Source organism: Barbus barbus (assembly GCF_936440315.1).
Source record: "Barbus barbus genome assembly, chromosome: 11".
Taxonomy (NCBI): Eukaryota; Metazoa; Chordata; class Actinopteri; order Cypriniformes; family Cyprinidae; genus Barbus; species Barbus barbus.
In genome coordinates, this window is record NC_136739.1 from 17,529,821 (window position 1) to 17,551,336 (window position 21,516).

General features: G+C 37.0%; 1 protein-coding gene and 1 pseudogene across 22 annotated transcripts in view; one reads left to right on the top strand and one right to left on the bottom strand.

The window, feature by feature from the left end:
* The window catches only part of LOC306877211 (leucine-rich repeat flightless-interacting protein 2-like), a 42,455-nt gene extending 28,415 nt beyond the window's left edge, over nt 1-14,040 (bottom strand). For 6 of the 21 annotated variants that reach the window (XM_079428823.1, XM_079428834.1, XM_079428829.1 and 3 more), the window contains exon 1: nt 13,461-13,767. In XM_079428823.1, the coding sequence (XP_079284949.1) occupies nt 13,461-13,550 (90 nt within the window). In that variant the 5' untranslated portion in view covers nt 13,551-13,767. Of the gene's footprint in view, nt 1-13,460 lie in introns of all 21 variants that reach the window. The other 15 variants (XM_079428821.1, XM_079428827.1, XM_079428825.1 and 12 more) reach the window with 10 other exon arrangements.
* Nucleotides 14,041-14,531: 491 nt separating this feature from the next.
* Nucleotides 14,532-16,485, top strand: LOC306877411 (NAD(P)H dehydrogenase [quinone] 1-like; annotated as a pseudogene). The gene is made up of 6 exons: nt 14,532-14,535; nt 14,631-14,798; nt 14,908-15,036; nt 15,119-15,232; nt 15,332-15,433; nt 16,186-16,485. The product of its transcript is annotated as an NAD(P)H dehydrogenase [quinone] 1-like (transcript).
* The last annotated feature ends 5,031 nt before the right edge of the window (nt 16,486-21,516 follow it).

The following is a 21,516-nucleotide window of genomic DNA, read 5'->3' on the forward strand; positions in this document are numbered from 1 at the left end:
ATAGAAGTATAAATTTAATTCATTCAAAAATAAATAAATAAATAAATATAAATCCCCAAACTTATGAAAGGTAGTGTAGTATATTATAGCAAGTAATTGAAACAATCACACTTGAAAAGACATTTTCCATGTTGGCAAATCAAAACTCTATTCAAATAATCAAATCAAAACAGGAATATTTAACCCTTCTCATCCTTAATGAGTGGTGCTGTGCAGTTGACATTCAACATCAGAATTAAACATCCAAATCTGAATTCAAGAAACACCTTTATATTGAAAATCACTACAGTTGTGAACAGGAAATGTGTGACCATGTTGTGTTAGTACTGTTGTAATGAAGGCAGATAATTGTGTAGAAGAACTGCCAGGGAGAAATTACTAGAGCCAACCCCAGCAATTAAGCACCTGTCCAAACATGTTTCTAACAGGTTCTCTCTAATGTCAACATATGTTTTCCACAAACACAGCAATCCACCTATGCATACATGCTTCTTTAAAATAACAGTTACCAGTACCACCCAACAGGGCTTTGACTGTGCTGAAAATGCTGAATAATATTTAATTTGAAAAAAAAAAAAAGCCACACTTAAACTAAACATCAAGGATAATAGAGTCTTCAGAAAACTTTCAGGAATAAATGCACTTTGTATGACTGCGTGACTAACAGGGTAACCAAAACTATGCCTTTTTTGACCATAGCAGGAAATCAGAGGGCTGAGTCATACACAATTGAGCCTGGATCACACCCTTCCTGCACTTTAGCAGAACAAACCACTGATCATATGAACACCCATCACTGCTTATTTCTGATGTGGAGGGCATGTACATGTGCACACAATATGATTTACAAGAACAAGATAATCATTCATAATACTGAACCAAATCTTTTGAAGTACATGTCAGTCTACCTATAAAACGGGTTTTGACAAGAAAAAACATATCTAAAATGCGCATAGGCACCTAAAAGAAGCAGGTTAGCATTCTTAAAGAAAACATGCACTATTCATCCCCTCTGAACTAAAACAAGCAGCTCTTTTATCATAACCCATACTCATATTAAGGCTTACCTTCTTGCAGTTATCAAAGTACACCATGATATCAGTCACGGTGAGCATACGATAGCCTGGGTCATCTGCATTTTCCCCCATCATGACCATTTACACACTCCTATCGCAGAAGAGCAAAACAAACCGGCCTATTTCACACACCTCTCTCCTCTCACTCTCTCCTCAACGGCTATTTTTAATGACCCAAATGGAGCAGGCTCTATCAATAAACCCAAAATGCTCTAATTTAATGAAAGTTCTGTGACGTGGATGTTCTCAACGGGAATGAAGAAGTAGTTCCACTGCTGTCTGGTAGTGACCCTTTTTTTGGAATAGAAATACATTGATTAAATGGTCTAATTGGCCACAGAGTACATTCCTTCACAACGTTATTGTCAGCGGTTACCAAATTGAGACTTAAACAAAGGTGCCATTCAAAGGTGTAATATTTTAAGTAGTAGATACGGCCCGATCTTGGATGTACACAGTCTGTTGTGCCACAAATGATGCACTAGACCAGTGGTCGGGAACCTATGGCTCGCGAGCCACACCTGGCTCTTTGACAAAAATCATGTGGCTCGCAAGATCTCTCACCCTTTACCAAAAAATTATCCATTACAAAAAATTAGACATCACTAGGGATCAGCAATTCCTTTGTTGTAGAGCCTACATAAGCTGATAAATGGTTTAAAATAAAACATATTTTGTACCGGCCAAAGTGCGTGTTCAGTTACATACACACATACATGCATATATATATATATATATATATATATATACATACACATACATGTATGCATACATAGTCATGGTCAGAATTATTGGCACCCTTGGTAAATATGATCAAAGAAGGCTCTGAAAATAAACCTGCTTTATTAATCCTTTTGATCTTTTCTTAAAAAAATAAAAAATAAAAATCACAAAAATCTAACCTAAAATCTAACTAAAACAACTGAAAATGGGGGAAAATCTCATTATGAAATAAATGTTTTTTCTCAAATACACGTTGGAAACAATTATTGGTACCCCTAGAAATGTTTGGACGGGACAATAATCCTAAAACCTCAAAAGCAACACAAAAATGGGTCACTGGTCACAAAACCAAGCTTCTGCTATGGCCATTCCAGTCCTCTGACCTGAACCCTATAGAAAATGAGTGAGGTGAACTGAAGAGAAGCACCGTCATGGAGCTGTGAATCTGAAGGATCTGGAGAGATTCTGGATGAAGGAATGGCCGCTGATCTCTTGTCAGGTGTTCTCAACCTTTTTTTCATGGGCCCCCCCTACGTACAAATATGAATATATGGCCCTGGACCACATAACCAGTCTTAAGTGTCAATTTTTCGAAATTGAGATTTATACATCATCTGAAAGCTGAATAAATAAGCTTTCCATTTGGCCGAGATGCAACTATTTGAAAATCTGGAATCTGAGGGTGCAAAAAAATCTAAATATTGAGAAAATCTCCTTTAAAGTTGTCCAAATTAAGTTCTTACCTATGCATATTACTTATCAAAAATGAGTACAGTAAGAAATTTACTAAATATCTTCATGGAACATGATCTTTACTTAATGTCCTAATGATTTTTGGTATAAAAGAAAAATCAATAATTTTGACCCATGCAATGTATTTTTGGCTATTGCTACAAATAACATTACTCGCAGTAGCATTGACACTAAAACATGGAATAGAATAGTGCATAAACACACAAATTGGGAAGCACCTATGTTCTCATGGATGCAGCATCTGAAAAAGTTGGCAGTTGGCATTGGCATTGGCAATCAGCCATGGTTAATGTATGAAACTCAGATGAAGTGCTGCTCTACTGACATTTTTTCCAAATCACAAATATGAGCATCTCCACTTAGATTTAGATTTAGGTTGAGAACAGGGCTTAGAAAAATAGATTTGTTTATGCAACACTTTAGGAGCTGTTCAGACAGAACACATTCACTTATTCCACAGTGCTACTTTTCAATTGTTTTTTAATGTAAACATGCTTGACTGTTTCACTGGCGCCTTGTGTCTTGCAAAGTCTTGCACGTTACTCTTCATTTTTTGTAAACTGCGCCTGAAGGCCTTGCAAAGTCCAAGCAAAAACATATTCTGTGTGAATGGCCCCTTTAAAGTTTAACCAACAGAGTTGAGGAATTATTGTGTTTTTGGATTTTTTTCAGATCGTGGACAGGTTTACTAAAATGCTATGTTTGGTGCCATGCAGGACAAGCCTGTCATTCAGGAGTCCCTGGGAGTTTGATGAATGCCAGGACAATTTGAGCCCAGAGTTCTTATCTGTTGACATAAATACCACAGAAGGAGATGCCAAGCTGGCCAGATCTCTCTCTCCCACAGCCTCTTGTACCAGCATGGCAGGCTCAGCGGTCACATGCAAATCATCTGGACTGCTAAAGGACTAGCTGTAACAGAAAGTTAAAGGAGCAAACCGAAGATACGCAACACAACTGACTTGAGGCCCACAACTGCTCCTTGTTCAGTGTGTTTTGGACAGTACTCTGGAAGCAGAATTTACTAAAAATGTTGACATTTAAAAAGAGACATTATTAACTCGAAAACTATGACTTATATAAACCAAGAGAGTCCCTGGGCAGTTTAATTCATCTAAATGCGGAAAGCTCAGTATTAAAAATGTGTATCATTTTGCCATCTGTGTACACTGGATTAACGGTCTTCAGTATGAGACATAAACAGTCTTTCTTACTTGAGTATTAACGTAAGAGCCAGAGACTGGAACATATGAGATCACTGGAGATGTCTGCCACATTTCTGGTCTGCCCATATTAACACCTATATAAATCGTGCCAGCCTTCCATGTCAAACATAAACCAAACAATGTCTGATCTGTATGTGGTGGGTGCATATTTTAGCAGGTCCCTGGGTTCTGTGGCAGAATTTAATATAAAATCTGAGCTTGCTCAAAAAAGAAATCACCATGTAGGGATAAAAAACAAAAATTAGGAACATAAATTTGGGTCATTCCGAGCATGGAGAAAATTATGACCAAAAAAAAAAATGGAGGGAAAGAAAAAGGAAAAGAGATAATATTAAGTGACCTTTACTTAGTGGTAATACATCATATCTAATATAAACCTTAGACAATTAAAACATACATTTTCTAAGTTAAAGTGATAGCGTACCCAAAAAAGTAAAATAGCTAAAATGCATATATCGCGCAGCTTTATATAAAGAGTAATGCGAAAATTGCATGCATACAGTACTCAAGTAAAGTGATATATGCTATTTAGAAAAACTCAACTGCTTGATTGTTTATTTTATCACAACATGCTAACTACGTAAACTATTTAACTATAAAATTATAAACTATATTTCCGCCCAACTCTAAAAATGTATTCACCCTGATGTCGTACCAAACCTGTATGACTTTCTTTGTATTTTTTAATACAAAAGCAAAAGAAGATATTTTTAAAAATCTCAGTGTGTTTTGTTCACACAATGAAAGTAATTGTTATTTTAGCCCTAAATCGACTAGCTACAAAAACAGTTGAAACATCAAAATATTTCTATTTTGTTCTGCAGAAAGTCATACAGGTTTGAAAGAATTCATACCTTTTTTTTTGGTTGAGCTCTCTATTTAAATACTTTCCTATACCAGTTTCATGTGCAGAGGTAACTATTAGTAAGCCATTCATATTGACTAAAGAGTGCAAACACAGTGGTTCTCTGGTGCAATCAAAACATTAGTACTTTGTTTGAGCAGATGACTGCACACAGAAGCAGCTCTTCATGGAAAGAGAAGACCTAGTGTACTTGGCCAAAACAGAACACTTGCTTCACTGACCACAGAGTTACTTAATAACAAGAACAAGCCTGTGAGAGAAACTCCAGCTTGTTGAAATGAGGGAGTGAGAGAGAGTAGCATGCTGGTGATGAGTTGAAGGTGAAATTGCATCTCATCTACTGGTCTCTGGTTTCTAATGTCATTCAATGTGCTCTCTGTTTTAAAGCCAAAAAAAATGGCTGAGGGTGAACTGGGTTTACACTGCAGAATAACCAATAATGCTGTAGATTTCCTTAGAAGAGATTTAGGGTCAGATTTACTAACAGCTTGCACCAGCGCAAACCGTCTTTTGACGTTAAAACAGTACTGTCCGGATTTACAAAAGACGCGCAGTGAAGAATTAGCGCTGAACAGGCGTGGACAGTTATTTTTGCAACTGAACTTATTGAATATGAATTTGTAGGAGTTTTCCTTTAAGACGCTAAATTTATGGGAGGAGGGTATTCAAATGAATCACGCAACACGATTTACTAACATTTATCCCATCAAATTACTGGTATTTGTGCCATTATTTAACGCCCCAAAAAAAGCATGTCTTAAAACAGGCGGTAATTTGCGCTGCTCTTGGTAGATTGCCCTGGTCATTATGGAAATGATCTAGCTGTTCTTTAAAGGTGGGGTACGTATTTTTTCAAAAACACTTTAGAAAACTGAATCCAAAAACAAACTTGTAGCCAATCAGCAGTAAGGGGCGTTTCTACTCATTATGTGGAGGAGAGAGCGCTCAGTGCACAGGACGGACATTAGCCGAGCAACAGAAAGATAGAGATGGTGGATAAAAAACGAAAGGAACAAACCTTCCGCTCCTCGAGTTCCAGCGCTGGAGAGAACTCGAGGAGCGGAAGGCCTGCGATCGAATGGCGAGGTTGCTTTGTTTCTTCTCGATAGGTGAGTAACTCCGTGTCCACACAAGACGCGACAGCTAAAGTCTGTCTACACTGGACGCGATAAAGCAACCGTTGAAAATCATTTGAAATTTGCGTCATAAATAGAATGCAGCAGCAGTTTTCTGTCGGGGATTTGTCTTGTCGTCTCGTGCCACATCCAGTGTAGACAGCATCACTGATTATCAGAATAAGAATCAGAATTAGCTTTATTCGCCAGGTGTGCGCAAACACACGAGGAATTTGTTGTGGCCTTTTAAAGTGCTCCTGGTACATACATAAATGCATTATAATGAGTTCTATAGTATTTTATCGCGCCACTCACGTCCGGTGTAGACACGGTGTAATATTGGTTTTGCTTTATTAGCACAGAACTAATCATTGCCTGGGTTGTGGAAGTATGTGTGGGGCAGTGGCGGCTGCTGGTCTTTCAAAGAGGGGAAGCTCATTTTCGGCCTACATCATAAAAATTGTCCATTTATTTATACGTAAATTCTGTCATCGTGTGCAGTTTGCTAGCTGGCTAGTTCACCGCCTGGCCTACTGTATGAATGAATGAATGAACAAACGATCTAAAAAAACATTAAACTCGATGGAGAAAATGTGGGAATTAGGTTAAACTGAAACAAGGAATGTGGTGTATAATTGTGTGAAACGTATAATGAAAATTGGCCAGCAATTTCTCCAAGCAAATATCAAGAAATAGGTTGCAGCAGTTTGTCTTTTGACTACACTTGCAAAGTCCACTATGGGACTGAGCTCGAATCAGTGTTGCCAACTTCTTTCGATGGAAAGTAGCTAAAGCCAGTTTGAAAAGTCGCTAAATGTCGCCAGATGACGTCATGCGCTAATTAGCATATTAATTATGTCATCGCGTCATATTGCCTTTTACATTTGTTTGTCTCTCTGTGCTCATACTGTATTTTAATGCAGCCACATTCTCAATAAAACTGTTCTCCTTTATATATTTTACTGTTTATGTTGTCAGTCAACGGGATAAATATGAAATAGTGACTGAAACGCAGCCCTTTAAGAATACATAACCAGCTCTCCCTTCCAAGAAGTTAGTATGCACAAAAATCCTAATTTATAATCGAGCCGTCGTCTGATGAAATCAAATAATACACACAAGATAAGACAAGACAATTCCTGTGCTGTGATTTCGGCTATATTTGCATGTAAAATTAGAGAAGCAACATAATATCTGTTTGAACTGAACGCGCTGCTCCTCTCAGCCGCTCACTGAACAGAGAAAGAGGTGCGTGCGCGCTGACCTCGCGCCGTTGCGGCAGTACCAGCGATCACAGAGACTCGCTAAGGTTTGTCAAAGAAGTCGCTAGATTTGTCGCTAGTCACTTTTGGGGAAAAAGGTCACTAGGGTGGTCTGAAAAGTCGCTAAATTGGCAACACTGGCTCGAATGGCTTCAGCATCAGCGACTTCTTATAGGACACAATCGCTGTCAATCAAAAGGAGATGCAGTCTTTCGACAAACCCTCCAATCATCACACAGAAGCCCGGACTCCAGCCCCGCCCACTCCTCCATTCACCCCCAGAGACGCTGAGCGTCCGGGGGCGGGACATAATCGCAGCATTTATCCAATGAGCGTCTCGTTTTGAAGCACTGAAAAAAACTGTTCAAAGCAGCTCCATAGAAGTCAATGGACGCTGGGCTTCAACAGGCAAATACACTGATGCTACGGGACTATATGAGAAGGAAATCGAGTTACCTGCTATATGTAGCTGATTCTGAACGAACTCGTCTTCGAGATTAACGTGTTCTAACGCATTTTTAATCAATAAAATGTTAACACAATAGTACATGTTTGACCATTAATTTTTTGACATTATAGGGGAATCTGAGCTTCCCTTGCAGTCTTAAAGAAATCGCCACTGGTGTGGGGCTATCAAAATAAGGGCGAGACCCTTTTGGGGGTAGGGGCGTGTTTGTTTTGGTGATTTCAAATATCAACATTGGCTTCCAGAAATCGCTTACCCTACCTTTAATGTGCACATTGCCAGTAAATCACCCGCAGAATTTTCCCATCCCATCGGCTCTTTTATGGAATTGCGCTCTAACGCTAATTTGCCCTGTTTAGTAAATCTGGCCCTAAGAGTATGAGTCAGAGACCAGAGCTGACAAATTCAACAGACTGAAGAAAGTGAAGCACTTTTGCTGTGCCTATTCCCAACATTTAAAAAAAATAAATACATTTTGGGTTTATCCTACATTTATGTGATATCCTAAAATTCACAAAAGTACTTGGATGGAAAACCAGCTATTTTAATCAAGTTCTTTTTTTATTTTACTTATTTTTCAAAATTTTTAAATAATAACAATAACATTTCTATTTCAGCATCTTATTTGGCCCATGAACATGTTTTAAGTTAAATAAGATGGCAAAGTCAGCTGGAGTCGGCTCAGTGTAAAAACAGAAGATGAATTGTATTATCCCCTTTGTACAGAGGAATGAGCAGTATCCTTGCAACTTAACAGAATTTTTACACATTAAGCTGTTTCACACCTTCATTTGTCAAATAAGCAACAACTTTCACCAACTGGCTAATCGGAGACCAGAGCAGTCTGAATGTGCATTCCTTTCACTTTAGCACACAGTCTTATCAGAACAAAATCCACAACATGACCTTGTACACCAAGTTAATAAATCATGAAAAAGGAACAATTTTCTCTCTGTGCAAGTTTTCTCTCTGAGTTGCTCAGAGCGTAATCCTGAGCATAACTTAACAGAACAAGAGGAACAAAAAAAGCACTTTTGTCGTTGTTGTTCTGTTAAGTTACGCTCAGGATTCCTATGCACATCAAATCCATCAAAAAAACAATATTCCGAAGAAATGTTCTAGGTTACACTGAGAATTATAATTGAAAACATGCACTGAACTGAAAACCCTGTGACCTTGCTCATATTACGATCACATTTATTCATTTAGTAGACACTTTTATCCAAATCAACTAACACTAAAAAAAATCCTTTAGGATTTATGTATTTTGACACATGAAAATTTCATCTATTTGGACTAAACTTTGTGACAAATCAATGTCTGTCAGTCATACATAAATTACAAAAGAACGCGATTTCTGTAATAGTACTATAAATTAATGTGTTTTAAATACAAAATAACCAGGTTTCTATACTTATCAATAAATTTAATACATTTGAACTAATTTAATCTTATTTGTTCTACAGCTATATTCATACTTTGTAACTGATTATATTCAGATTTATGCTAAAAAAGATTTAAGCAAAATCAAATCAAATAGATGAAAATACTAAAACCTAATGATAAACTACGCCATGACTAATTTTTGAGTGCAAAAATGAGCAAACAATTTGTGACAAGAACAAATAATATTCATAGTACACAATGCCAAGTAAAGTGTCTTGCATTTGATATCACCAGAAAGCATAAAACAGACAATGACAATATTTTTGTCATAAAACACATGACTGAAGATTAAGCATGAAGCATGAAGATTAAGCAGTTATCAGAGTAACCATGGCTTATACACAAACATCCTGACCAATCAGCATCAAGAGCACTAGAAATATGGACTCAGCATTACTCCTTCATAAGGGATGTGTCCCAACAGCAGAGAATAAACAGGAAAGCAATTGTGATAACAATCTTCAGGGGCCCATTGGTGACATCAGAAAAAGGAAGAAAACCCCTTTCTAAATCCTTGTCCTTATATGGAGAGGTTCCATTCTTGGTGAAAGATGTCAGCATGCGAAAAAGGTCTCTGACTTAAGTGTGCTGACATTAAAATTCACAGGAATAGGACGTTGTTGAATACAGTCCAGTGCAAATTTAACCTTGAGTTGCTTAGAGCTTAATCCTGAGCGAGGCAGATAAATGTTATGATTGTCATGGACCGGTGAGAAGCAGGTGTCAATGTGCTGCTGTGCTCGGTATTCATAAAACCATTTATGTGTGAGGGCACCTGATCATTTATTTTGATATCAGGACGACTCTTCCTTCTGATTGCGGAAATATAAAAATCATTGCTCATGACAATGAGTTTAAGATTAACAGTCAGACAGCGCTCATCGCGAAACCCAAAGTCTGAGCTCTGATTAATCATCTAAACACCCCCCAGAGCGCAAAGTCTGGCTCGGACTCTAATTTGGCATCCTAATCTGCTTTTAACCATCTCAGTCATTGGATGACACTGTAAATGGTGCCAGCGAATGCAGAATGAGTTTATGATAATATTTTGAAATATTGAGACGGTTATCAATAAGAAATGTACAAAACACAGCATTTAGCTCTTTACTGTCACCTTTGATCAGCTGTATCCTTGCTGAATAAAAGTATTAATAATGTCCAACAACCCCAAAATCTTTCTGACCCCACACTATTTAATGGTACATATATCTGCTCTTTATTTTTTAGACAATAAAATGGGGAACACTAGTTCAGTCTGGCCCGCTGACACTCTATTAACAGCTTGAACTATCCTTGCTAATTATTACTACTCTCACATCAGTTAAAAAGTGCTTCATTTGATTTAAACCAATCGAGTCACTCTAAATCACATTTTACACATTTTTACTAGACTTGCCAACTTGCATCTGTCTCACTAGCCGATCTCCCATCATAAGCCTCTTTTACATGCAAGGGTTCAGTCGTGCCAGCAACTCAACTTCCTAGTGAGTTAATTACTCTAAAGACTGAAAATGAACTCGTCTTGATTGAAATAACACGGGCAGTCACAGTGACAAGCCATCGTCTTGCTCATGTTTGACTCAAACACACAATCACACAGACTGATAGGGTAGTTACTCCATGAATCACTTCCTAAAACAGTAAGCAGGTGAGACATGCAAAATGCTTCACAAACACAGTGTGTTTCCAATTGACTAGTTTTCTGGATAAAAATAATCGAAAAGCACAGGGTGTTTCAATGACTCTTTATTATTTATTTGTTGTGCTGTTTACAGAGAAAAGGGGTATCACAGAAAAGAGTGAGACTTCTAAGGAAACACTTTTTTTTTTCAAGTGACATCTGTCAGAGACATGCATGGTTTAAAAAAATAGGGCCTACTGAAATAAGTCTCTTACATTTACAAGACAGCATTTAAGCAAAAATACAGTAAAAACAGATATATTGTAAAATATTATTATAAATCAAAATAGCAATTTTCTATTTATATTTTAAAAATATAATAAAGTGTATTAGATTATAATAAAACAATATTCCTGTGATGTCAAAGCTGAATGTTCAGCAGTCATTACTCAAATAATTCTGATATGGGGTTTTAAAACATTTCTTTTTATCATCAATTTCAGAAACAACTGTTCTGCTAAATATTTTATGGAAACCATGACCATTTTTTTTCAGGACTCATGAATAGAAAGTTAAAAGAACAGCATTAACATGAAACTTCTGTGACTTTTGGTACTGACTGAAAGTATTCACATAAATTGTATACTGTATACTTAAACTGTTTTGCCTGGCATTCCATAACTGGTGCCACTGTAATCAAGTTATGGGATTTATACCCAAACTGTGTTAAGAACACATATCAACATGAATCGTCATAGACCTTTATCTGGAGTTGGTCTGCCTTTAAAAAAAATGAAATGCCTTATCTAGTCAAACGAGGATTGTTGTTGTATGAAACTTTTTAGTATGTGGCAAAACTTTAGGGAATGTGGTCATGAACCAAACACATACAGCAATCTATTTATCGCATGAGTTTGTCTTACCAGATTCCACAATGTGCATCTGTGTAAGTAAGTAGAAGGACAAACAGAACACTGAATCAAAATGTTGAGTAGCCATTGTTGAAATTGTCTTACAGGAAATGCTTCACTGACTCATGTTCTACTGTGTGCCCTATCTTACATTTAACAGCTTAGCTATATTATAGAGCACCAGAAAAGCACAGCCACTGAGGATTACTGATGCAGATATTATCAGCATGCGTTTCCACTGCATCCATTATCAGATGCCTCTGTTCCCTACTTCTGCTCATTGTAATGCCCCCCTGAAACTTCATGTCTGGTCTTGAAGCTCCACTAACAGCTGGTCTCTGAGGGCTTTCTATTTTAAAGCTCTTATTACAGAATCAACGCACACATGAGGGCCAACACACCAGCTTGTCAGAGACCAGCAAGTTTTGGACGGCAGCCTATCAGCAACAAACGCATGTACCAGGTAAGTTAAGGTGGGACGATGGAACACAGGCAGCAAATAATGAAACAGGCACTTAAAAGAACATAAAATGACTCTTAAAAAAAGTCCAAGGAACATAATTAAGTAGCTTATTTGTGAAGGCATTCAAACTTTGCAGCAGGCTTGAAAATGTGTCAAGCACTAAGTAATAAAAAGGGTTAAAACCACAGTATCTCGTCATAGTCTAACTGAAACTAAACCTGCTAAGAGAGAAGCTCTAATAAGACCTTGCGTGACCTAGCTGTTTAAATTTGCAAAAGCCACATGGGAGTATGCAAAAAAAAAAAAAAAAAAAAGTATGCAAAAAATATTTTGATTACAAGAGAAACAGGTTGGATTAGAAAAGAACTTTTAGCAGTCATGCTAAAATTATCCAAATGTGAAACTGAATTTTGCCTCCTGATTGGACGTTTGATAACATGGGTGTGTTTCACCTGAACCTCTCTTTATCCATGTGCTCACTTACAAGAGGTGAACTCAATGTGCTACAGAAAAAAAAGCTGCCCATTTAAAATGGGTATATATTAAGTTAGGCAACTTTCAATTAAAAAAAACAAACAAAAACGCTAGCCTGTCCTGTTGTTGAAAATGAGAATATAAAAACACTTTGCAGATGATTATTCAACAGCCACAAAGTTCTACACATCTTCTGTCACTCGTGTATTTATTAAACATTTTAGCTTATTGATTATGCATTCACATACCAAGTGTTTCAAACTGTAATTCAGAAGTTCGCCTAAAATCACACATTAAATATATAAAGTGAATCATGTAAAAACGCATACCCACAAATATACCCATGCATCTCTGACTGTATTTCACACTCTAAACTGAGAAGGCAGTTCATGCTGACAGTAGAGTGAGAAGGTCTCTTTCTCCTGCCAACCACTGAGCATGATGTGTCAAACAGAGACGCTTACTATTAATAGAATGAAACATTTGCTATACAGTTTAACGATCTATGAAAACACGTGCACTTCACATACTGTCATTGCTTTTCATTATGGGTGTACAATGAAGAAACATCATATACATCTGCTGAAGATCTAACCGGGCCAAAATCACTTCCTAAGCAGTCTAATTAAGGTTTTCTCCACCATGAACCCAACACCTGTTCCAGCACATCAAACCCAGCTTATGTTGCAGACTTGTGGCCCTTTCAAATACATTAGCCTACTCCTATGATGCAATAAAATAACAGCTTTGATCAACACAGCACAGAAACGTTTAGTTAGGTACTAAAAACAATCAGACAGGAAGCAGACTTGACTAGCAGGAGAGGAAATGATCTACAGCTTGTAATATATATATATATATATTAACAATACAGGTCCAGATGAGGGCATAAACAGGGACTTTACCTTAGTTAGACTGTTTTTATGTTAATTAGATACTCGTGAAACTGTGAAGAGCTCTTTGGTTTAATAAACAAACTAACTCAGGATGTAGAAGCATGTGATTGTCATGTTTTTTCAAGATCATTACATTAGCTTAACCCTTAAGAGATTAATTTACCTCTTTTGCGATTACGTTGAGGGCATCTTCCTCAGCAGTCAACCCATTTTTGCTGCTTGTTCTTTTACGTCCTGGCCCTTGAGACCCCATTGGTAACCTTTAATAAATCCTTCTGAGAAACACGCTCCTTTACGCGTGAGAACCAATTCTTAGGAGAATTATTCCTTCAGAAAAGGCATAAAAAAAGAAAGTACGTTTCTGACTCTAACCAAAAAACAGCACGCTACGTCGTGTCGTTCACTACTCGGTTCATTGTGTTACATCCGTCTTTTTTTGCTCTCTTCCTAGTGCTGTACTGTGAAAGACTGAAGAGTCACCGGTGCTTAGAGCTCAAACGCGTTCATGACACACGTGTCGCCTCCGAAGAGCTGCCAAAATGGCTGTAAATGATCTAGAGTTTGTTTGCTCAGAAAGTTTGGTCGTTTAACTGCGTGATTGTCAGTACAATGGCTGAAATAAAACTTTGTTTCAGTATTGGGGCGCCAATGGATTCGAGCGTCTGTTGGGGGAGTTTGAGGGCTTGCATGCTATTTTTAATCATGGGAGTCTGGTGCTAAAAACAGAAACCTTATCTTGCACTTCTTAAAGTCATACACATGTGCACCTTTCGCAATAATGATAAACTTTTACATTTCATTTTGAAGATAACAAAAATGCCCCGCTGGGGGGAAATATAATAAACCATAACGAAAGTTAGTTTGTTAAAAAAAAACTACCTAAACTGATTCACCAAATCAATTTCGTTTTTCATTTTTATAGATATATGCATCTGTAGCTTCAGCTGGTGCATGTTGACATCTAGTGGCAAAAACATAAACCTGCGATGCAAGTTTATTGTAAAAAAATTGTTTAAAAACAAAAGAAAGAAAATAAATTAATCCATTGAAAAACCATGAATAAATTATATTTATTTTGTCGTAAATGTTTGTGGATGGCCTGCCAGCACTAATTGATCAGTAAAATGATTCAGCTGTGCACAGGTGATTATCACTATAAAACAACACAGGTCACATTCACCTTCACGGTTGTGTTGATGTTTAGTGGTTGCTTTGAGTCTTGTGGGTGAGAAATATGGGTATGTCTTGTTTGTTATTTCAATTCTCGTTTATTTGCTACGTTTTGTTCCTTTTTATTTTGTTTGCTTAGTCTCTTTGGTTTGTTCTCTTTCAGCTGCAAAGACAGTGTTGATCGTTTACGCGCACCAGAGCGCAGGATCTTTCAATGCGGCTGTTAAAGATGCTGCTGTGGACGCGCTGAAGAAACAGGGCTGTAACGTGCTTGTGTCTGACCTGTATGAAATGAAGTTCAAGGCCACGGCTACAAAGGAGGATATTACTGGTGTGGGAGGTTTTTTGTTGTTGTTGTTGTTTAGAAGATGACATTAAACTAAGAACTAGTGCCTTATCAGAGCTCCGTGGCAGTAACTGCACGATTTTCTGTTTCTCAGGAGAAGTGAAGAACCCAGAGCATTTCTGTTATGGAAATGAGACCATGTTGGCCTGGCAGGAGGGGCGACTAGCTTCTGATATCGTAGATGAGCACAAGAAACTAAGAAGCAGATCTTGTAATTTTTCAGGTATGACTTTTTTTTTTTTTTTTTTTTTTTTAAACACTCCTCCTTTTGGGTCTTAAGTCTGCCCTTTGTCAATTTCGTGAAGTTTCCCATGTACTGGTTCTCTGTTCCTGCCATCATGAAAGGCTGGATGGACCGGATTCTTACAAATGGTTTTGCATACACCTTGGAGAAGCGCTACAGTGAGGGCATGTTCGGGGTGAGGCCTGCCCATCATAAACCCCAAATGTTGGCTGCTCCTTAATGAAACTTGAATGGGCTGTTAATATTGGTCTAATTTGAGTTTAATTCATGTCAGGACAAGAAAGTCATGTTATCCTTCACTACTGGTTCCCACGAGACCATGTTCAGCTCCAATGGGATCAATGGAGACATGAATGTTACTCTGTGGCCAATTCAAGTAAGAACATCCCCCTCCGTTCCTTGTATTTTAACTTTTACATCAGCCTAATTTATGCTGTGTTCCAAATGGGATAATTCTGCTTCTGAAAGGTACTTTGGAACGAGACTGATCATAGCCACCATATTAAAGGGTTATTCCACACCGAAGTGCTCCCAACTGACCACCCCAGGTTTTAAAAAGTACACCTCCATAATGTACTTGGAGTGCTCTATTTTCGCGCGCAAACTTTAGCATATCAAGCACAAAATTAAAGGAACCAAGATCAACTGGTATATGTAACTGCTATTTTGGAACACCATGAGTATGAACTAAATTGCACTTAACATACTATCTCAATTAAAAATGTAGTCCTCCCTTGTGTACGTGTATGAAAGATGGGTTCAGGTGCTCTTTGTTTTTTAAATTCAGTGTTAAAAGCACGTTTTAGATCACATTCATGGTATCCCAAAATTGCGCAGTTGAGTACAGAGTTTAAGTACTAAATTCTTTTTTTTTTGTTAAATATGTATGAATGACCTGGGACTTCAAAGGGCCTTTCAGATTGAAGGATTTCAAAGGGTAGGCTACATGCGCACTTCACTACCATTGATTCTTTGCGCAGGTTTAATTGAGCCAATCCCCTATAATTGGCTCTGCACAAATGCTGAATGTTCTTTATGATTTGTAATTTTTATTTTTTTGTAAAGCAATGAACCCTGCAATGCAGTGTGAATTGAGTTAACAAACCTGCAACTTTCCTCTCTTTGTAGAACGGTGTCCTCAACTATTGTGGCTTCAAGGTCCTTGCTCCACAGATCTTCTGGGCACCCACACATCTATCTCCTGAGGCTCGTGAAGGCCTGTTGGACGGCTGGCGTGCTCGTCTTCAAGGTCTCCTAAATGAAGCACCCCTCACCTTCCCACCTGCGGACATCTTTGATGAGGGGAAAGGCTTTCAGCTGAAGCCTGAAGTCTGGGAGAAACAGGCTGAATCTCCTTTTGGTCTCACTGTGGGTCACCACCTGGAGAAACCTCTGCCACCCCACAACCAGATGAAAGCTGGGGTGTGAGACCTGGTGCAATGCTGTCCCCATGTGGTCATGTCTGTTAACAGTCTCAAAGCTGAATTTTAGACATGAATGAATTGTTCGTTTTGAATGAGCATTGTAATTAATTTTGTCTAGCCCCACAGTTGCATTTATTTTTCCTGAAGTTGTAGAGTTTGTACACCCAAAATGGAAAAATTGTCATTTGCTCACCTGTATGTTCAAAAACCAAAGAAACAGTTTAATCAAAACAAAAGTGAAGCTATTTTGACTGAAACCTGAGTTTAGATACCAAATTGTCAAGAGGCTTAGATTAACTGCTCAATTCATATTGATTGCTTTTTGGATCTTTTCCATTTTGGTTACATTCCCTTTTAATGGAGGGACAAACTTTTCAGAGTTCGTTAAATATTTGAGTTTTGGTGATCAACCAGTGTTTAACCAGCAATTTTTTTTTTTTTGGGGTGAACCATACTTTAAAGTAATTTTGGGGCATTTACAAACCAAAACAGAAGTTAATTTTGTTGCTCCTTCAGTGGTCTCCCCTAGGGGTTTTTATCAAAGCAATTCTAAGGCCCCAAATATCAAACAAATGTTCTGTTTCAGAACAAGCTGCACCTTAATATAGCACATTTGTTCAGGGCTCATAAATGGGATTCATTTATTCTCTGAAGGGTATTTGTCCCAGCTGTGCACTGATTTCCCATTTCCTGTGGAAATTCCTCAGGGGCATGTCCTTTCCTGCAGCAAAACTCTTCAGATGTTTGTAGATAATGCTTTGAAACCCAGCTGCATTTTATACTGTAAACTAAAACAGATCCTAATGGTAATCTAGAAACGATATATTAGTTTTATGATTAATGTGGAGAATAAACCATATGCAAAATGTAATCATGTAGTACCAGTGTAGTATATTACCAGTTTAATTTATCGTTATATAGTGTGTGTGCTATTTCGCATACTATTATTAAAAGCAGTGTGTACTGTGCAATAAGCAGTTCAGTATCCTTTTACAAACATTCCTTATACAGGAAAAACTGCTCAGGCCTCCATAGGGACCTCTTGTGGTGACATTGAGGTTATGCTAAAATATCAATTCAAGGTGTCAAGGTTGGCAAGGTCAAGTTAGCTGCGGTTTCAAAAGCAATGCAAATCATAGTTTGGCTGCTAATTTTTTTTTTTAGTTCCATTTCTGGTTGATATGCAGCATGCAAGCATATTAATTGAAATAAAATATACATAGATGAAAAAATGAAAATGGTGACTGGCAACTAACTTATAAGGTTGAAGTACTAACATTACTGAAACTGAAAAGAAAGGAAGAAAAAAAGCTTATAAATATCTAAAAACAAAAACTACTAAATAGCTTTATTTATAACCTGGCATTGTATATTGAATATTATTGCCTCAGTGATTAATTGCTTGGCCCCTCTATTATAAGTTGGTTTGGATAAAAACTTCTGCTGAAAGCATAAATGTAATAATACACTATTTTCAGTTTTGAGTAGATTATAAATCATTGTCTGACACAAGCAGGAATGCATAGCTAAACTTTGATGACTCTGTTGACATATGTATTAAACAAATCATCTTCTGACCCTGTCCACAAGGTGTTTTGTTTTTTGTTTTTTACCATATGTTAAATAACTATGGAAAACCACATTCCCGATAACATTAAACAAGAAATGTGGGGAATAAATTTAGTTTGGAAGAGATCTCTCACTAAGCAATTGTCATGGACTTCAAAACAGACTTGCTGCAAACTTCACAGTCTTAAACAATGCTCAGTTTCATGTTTTTTTTTTATGACAACAAACAAAAAAAACAGTTTGACAGGTCTTAGTTAAGACGGTTATGTGGGCTCTGCAAGGGAAGCATTTGTGGTTTAGGTGACAGTCTTGAAGCGCAGTCTCCTGGGCGTTGTGCAGTTTTTGCATTCACCACACCTTTCCTGAGGTGCCAGTCCATAACAGACATTCTCAAAACTCTGACCACAAGCAAGTCTAGCATTTAAATGCACAGGATATTTTTTTAGAGAGAACTGTGCAATCTTTTTTTTTTTTTGAAAACATGATTTTTTCCTGAGACCACTAATAGAATTAAACTGATTGTCAAAATTGATCAATTATTTGGTGTTTGACAATGGATCAATTACATCTTAGATTTAGATGTAAAGCACATGATGGGATTGTTCTGTTTTGTGTTTTCAGTGCACAATCCATAAGGAATCCCTTATATCATGTCTCAATGACCCAAAACAAGGAGCCAATTAGAGACTTCAAAACGGCACACAGTATTCCGCCATGTGCTTGCGGTAAATCAAAGGAGCTTCCTCGCTAAGGAGACTGTCCTTCTGGGAAAAACGTGGAAGCTTGACATGACTTTGGGTTCTGTCCTCAGGGGTATTAGATGAAGTCATTTAAACTCATGCACTGTCTTTCATGGAAACATTTCTTCCTAAACCAAGAAGTGTTAGTATTGTTTTCACAAGAGATTATTCATAGAAAAAATACAACTCTGTCATCATTTACACACCCTTCTGTTCCAAACTTTTAGATTTTTTCTTCTGTTGAACAAAAAAGAAGATATTTTGTAATTATTGTCTATACAATGAATGTCAACGGGAACCTAAATTATGTAAAATTATCTGGTCACAGTGGTTATCTGGTCTAAAATTATGTGGTCACAGTTGTAACATGATAAGGGGGGCTTTCATCTTTAAGTTTAAGAGTGCATTTACTTAATTACAATGCAAGGCTTATTGAGTCAGGCAGAACTAAATTAGTCAAAATTAGAGTTACATGTTTAACACCAATGAGGATGAGTTTCCATAAATAGCCCAAACTGGAAGTGAATAGATTCCCATCTCCAATAAACTGTATCATTGATTTAACATAACCAGCACATGAGCTCCTGATGTCAGATGGAGTGCTGGTCCATCCCCCACACTGCATTCAGCCCTGCATGGCACTGAGACTGCACACTGGGGAGGCTTGAAACTGGAACCACCTGGAACACAATGGCGTGGCCTGAAGTCTGTTTTCCTCACACGATGGCACTCACCACATGTGCATATTTCACAGCCGTGCTTCTTTCTGGAGGCAAAGATGTTTTTTGATGTACACCCCATATGCGTGATCTTAATTAATTTATGGAACAGCAACTGTAGTGTGCTGAAATACAGGATGTTTTTGCATTACTGTATGAAGAGATTAAGATAATAAACTCCATTTGTGCACTTGCAACACTAAATATTTAAAATAAACTTGAAATTACTTTTTGTTCACCACCGTACAGTTTACGGTTTTGTTAAAAAGAAGTTTATGATGCTCATCATGGTTGCAATTATTAGATCAAATGTTCAGTCTTTTAAAATCTAATGAATGCCTGTAATGCTAAGCTGAATTTTCAGCAACCTTTACTCCAGTCTTCAGTGTCACATGATCCTTCAGAAATCATTCTAATATGCTGATGAATAGAAAGTTAAAATAGAAATCTTTTGAATTAAATGTTAAAATATCTTCACTGTCACTTTTGATTAATTTAATGCATCCTTACTGAATAAAAGTTTGGTTTTCTTTCTAAAAAAATCTTACTGGCCCCAAATTTTGAATGGTAATGTGTGTTATTTCGAAATTGAAGTTTGATATCTGCACATGCAACACAATGCATCACATCCCAAATCCAGCATGTTTCTTTAACACATTGAGAGCCATCGTGAGTTGTGTGTTTAGCGCTTTTGAGAAAAGCAGTCTGCCTGTATAACCAAATACCAAGACTTTGTTTAAGCAAATTGCTGCCATGGGAGCTCCTCTTGGTTATATTATATGACTGCTTAGCTGTTTTTCAACCAATTAGAGAAAGTGAGCTGTTGAGGGTCGGGGAGCTGTAGAATAATTGAACTAAAACTGGCCAGAGAGAAACTGATCAATCAAACCACTGTAAATGTCTCCCGATTTCCCAAAAGTAATATAAGTAATGCAATGATGTAACAAATTACTGGTTTAATGTGTGAAAACTTCAAAGGTCACCAGTTCATATTTGTACACTACAATGTTAAAATAAGGGAAATGTGTTTAAGCAGTAACTGTGAAATTAAAACTTAGATTCTTCAAACATCCTATTGAAAGTTAAATCCTCAATTTCAGATTTGTTGTAGCAATACTGAAGTAATGTTTTAGAAAATGTAATTATATTTTAATGTTAAAACACACAAGCATCATGACTGTCCACCTTGCTTATTGTTTGTAATGTAAAAAAAAATATGTCTTTAGGACTACCAGTGTAAGATGTACAGAAAATTAATCAAAGTTTTGATGGGTCCCACCCATTCTGTTTTTAATTTTCTCCCTTTTAGTATCTGAAAAGTCTCAGACATATAAAAGCTAAATTAAAAACAAGCTCCCTCTGCCTGAAACAAATATTTTACACCTCACAAAAACATAATCCACTTTACCACATTCCTTACCAACTTACATGATTAATTATAAGGTACTTAGAAATAATATGTTAAATAGCTTCTAGGGAATGCACAATAGATGTAAAACACTTAATAGACTAAGAAAGAGATATTTTTTGTTTGGGAAAAACATTTTCAAATGTATAAACAGAATAATAAGAAACCATTTTATATCCTTTTACACTGTAAAAAAAAAAACATATATTTTTTCAAAACCGTAAATAAAACAGATTAATGGAAAAAAACAAAGATTAATAACATTACTTTTATTTCTTACTTTTTATGTCTTACTACTTAAAAATTGAATATTTAATTTAGAGTTACTTGGCATTTCTTTGAGTTACTTGTGATATTTTCTTGCAATTTCTGAGTGAAAATTATTTCTAAAATAAATGAATGAGTTGTTCAGAGAGATGACGTGATCTCCCGTTCCTGGCCTTGACCCTGAAGCAGAAGAGGGCATGACCCAATAAACTTTGGATAAGTTTATCCAGAGCAATTCAACCTTCAGCTATCGCCACAAGTCTTCCATGTTTATTAAGACATCTGTGGGATTAATATTAACACCAGAAGCTTTAGTGCTGTAACAATGTTCA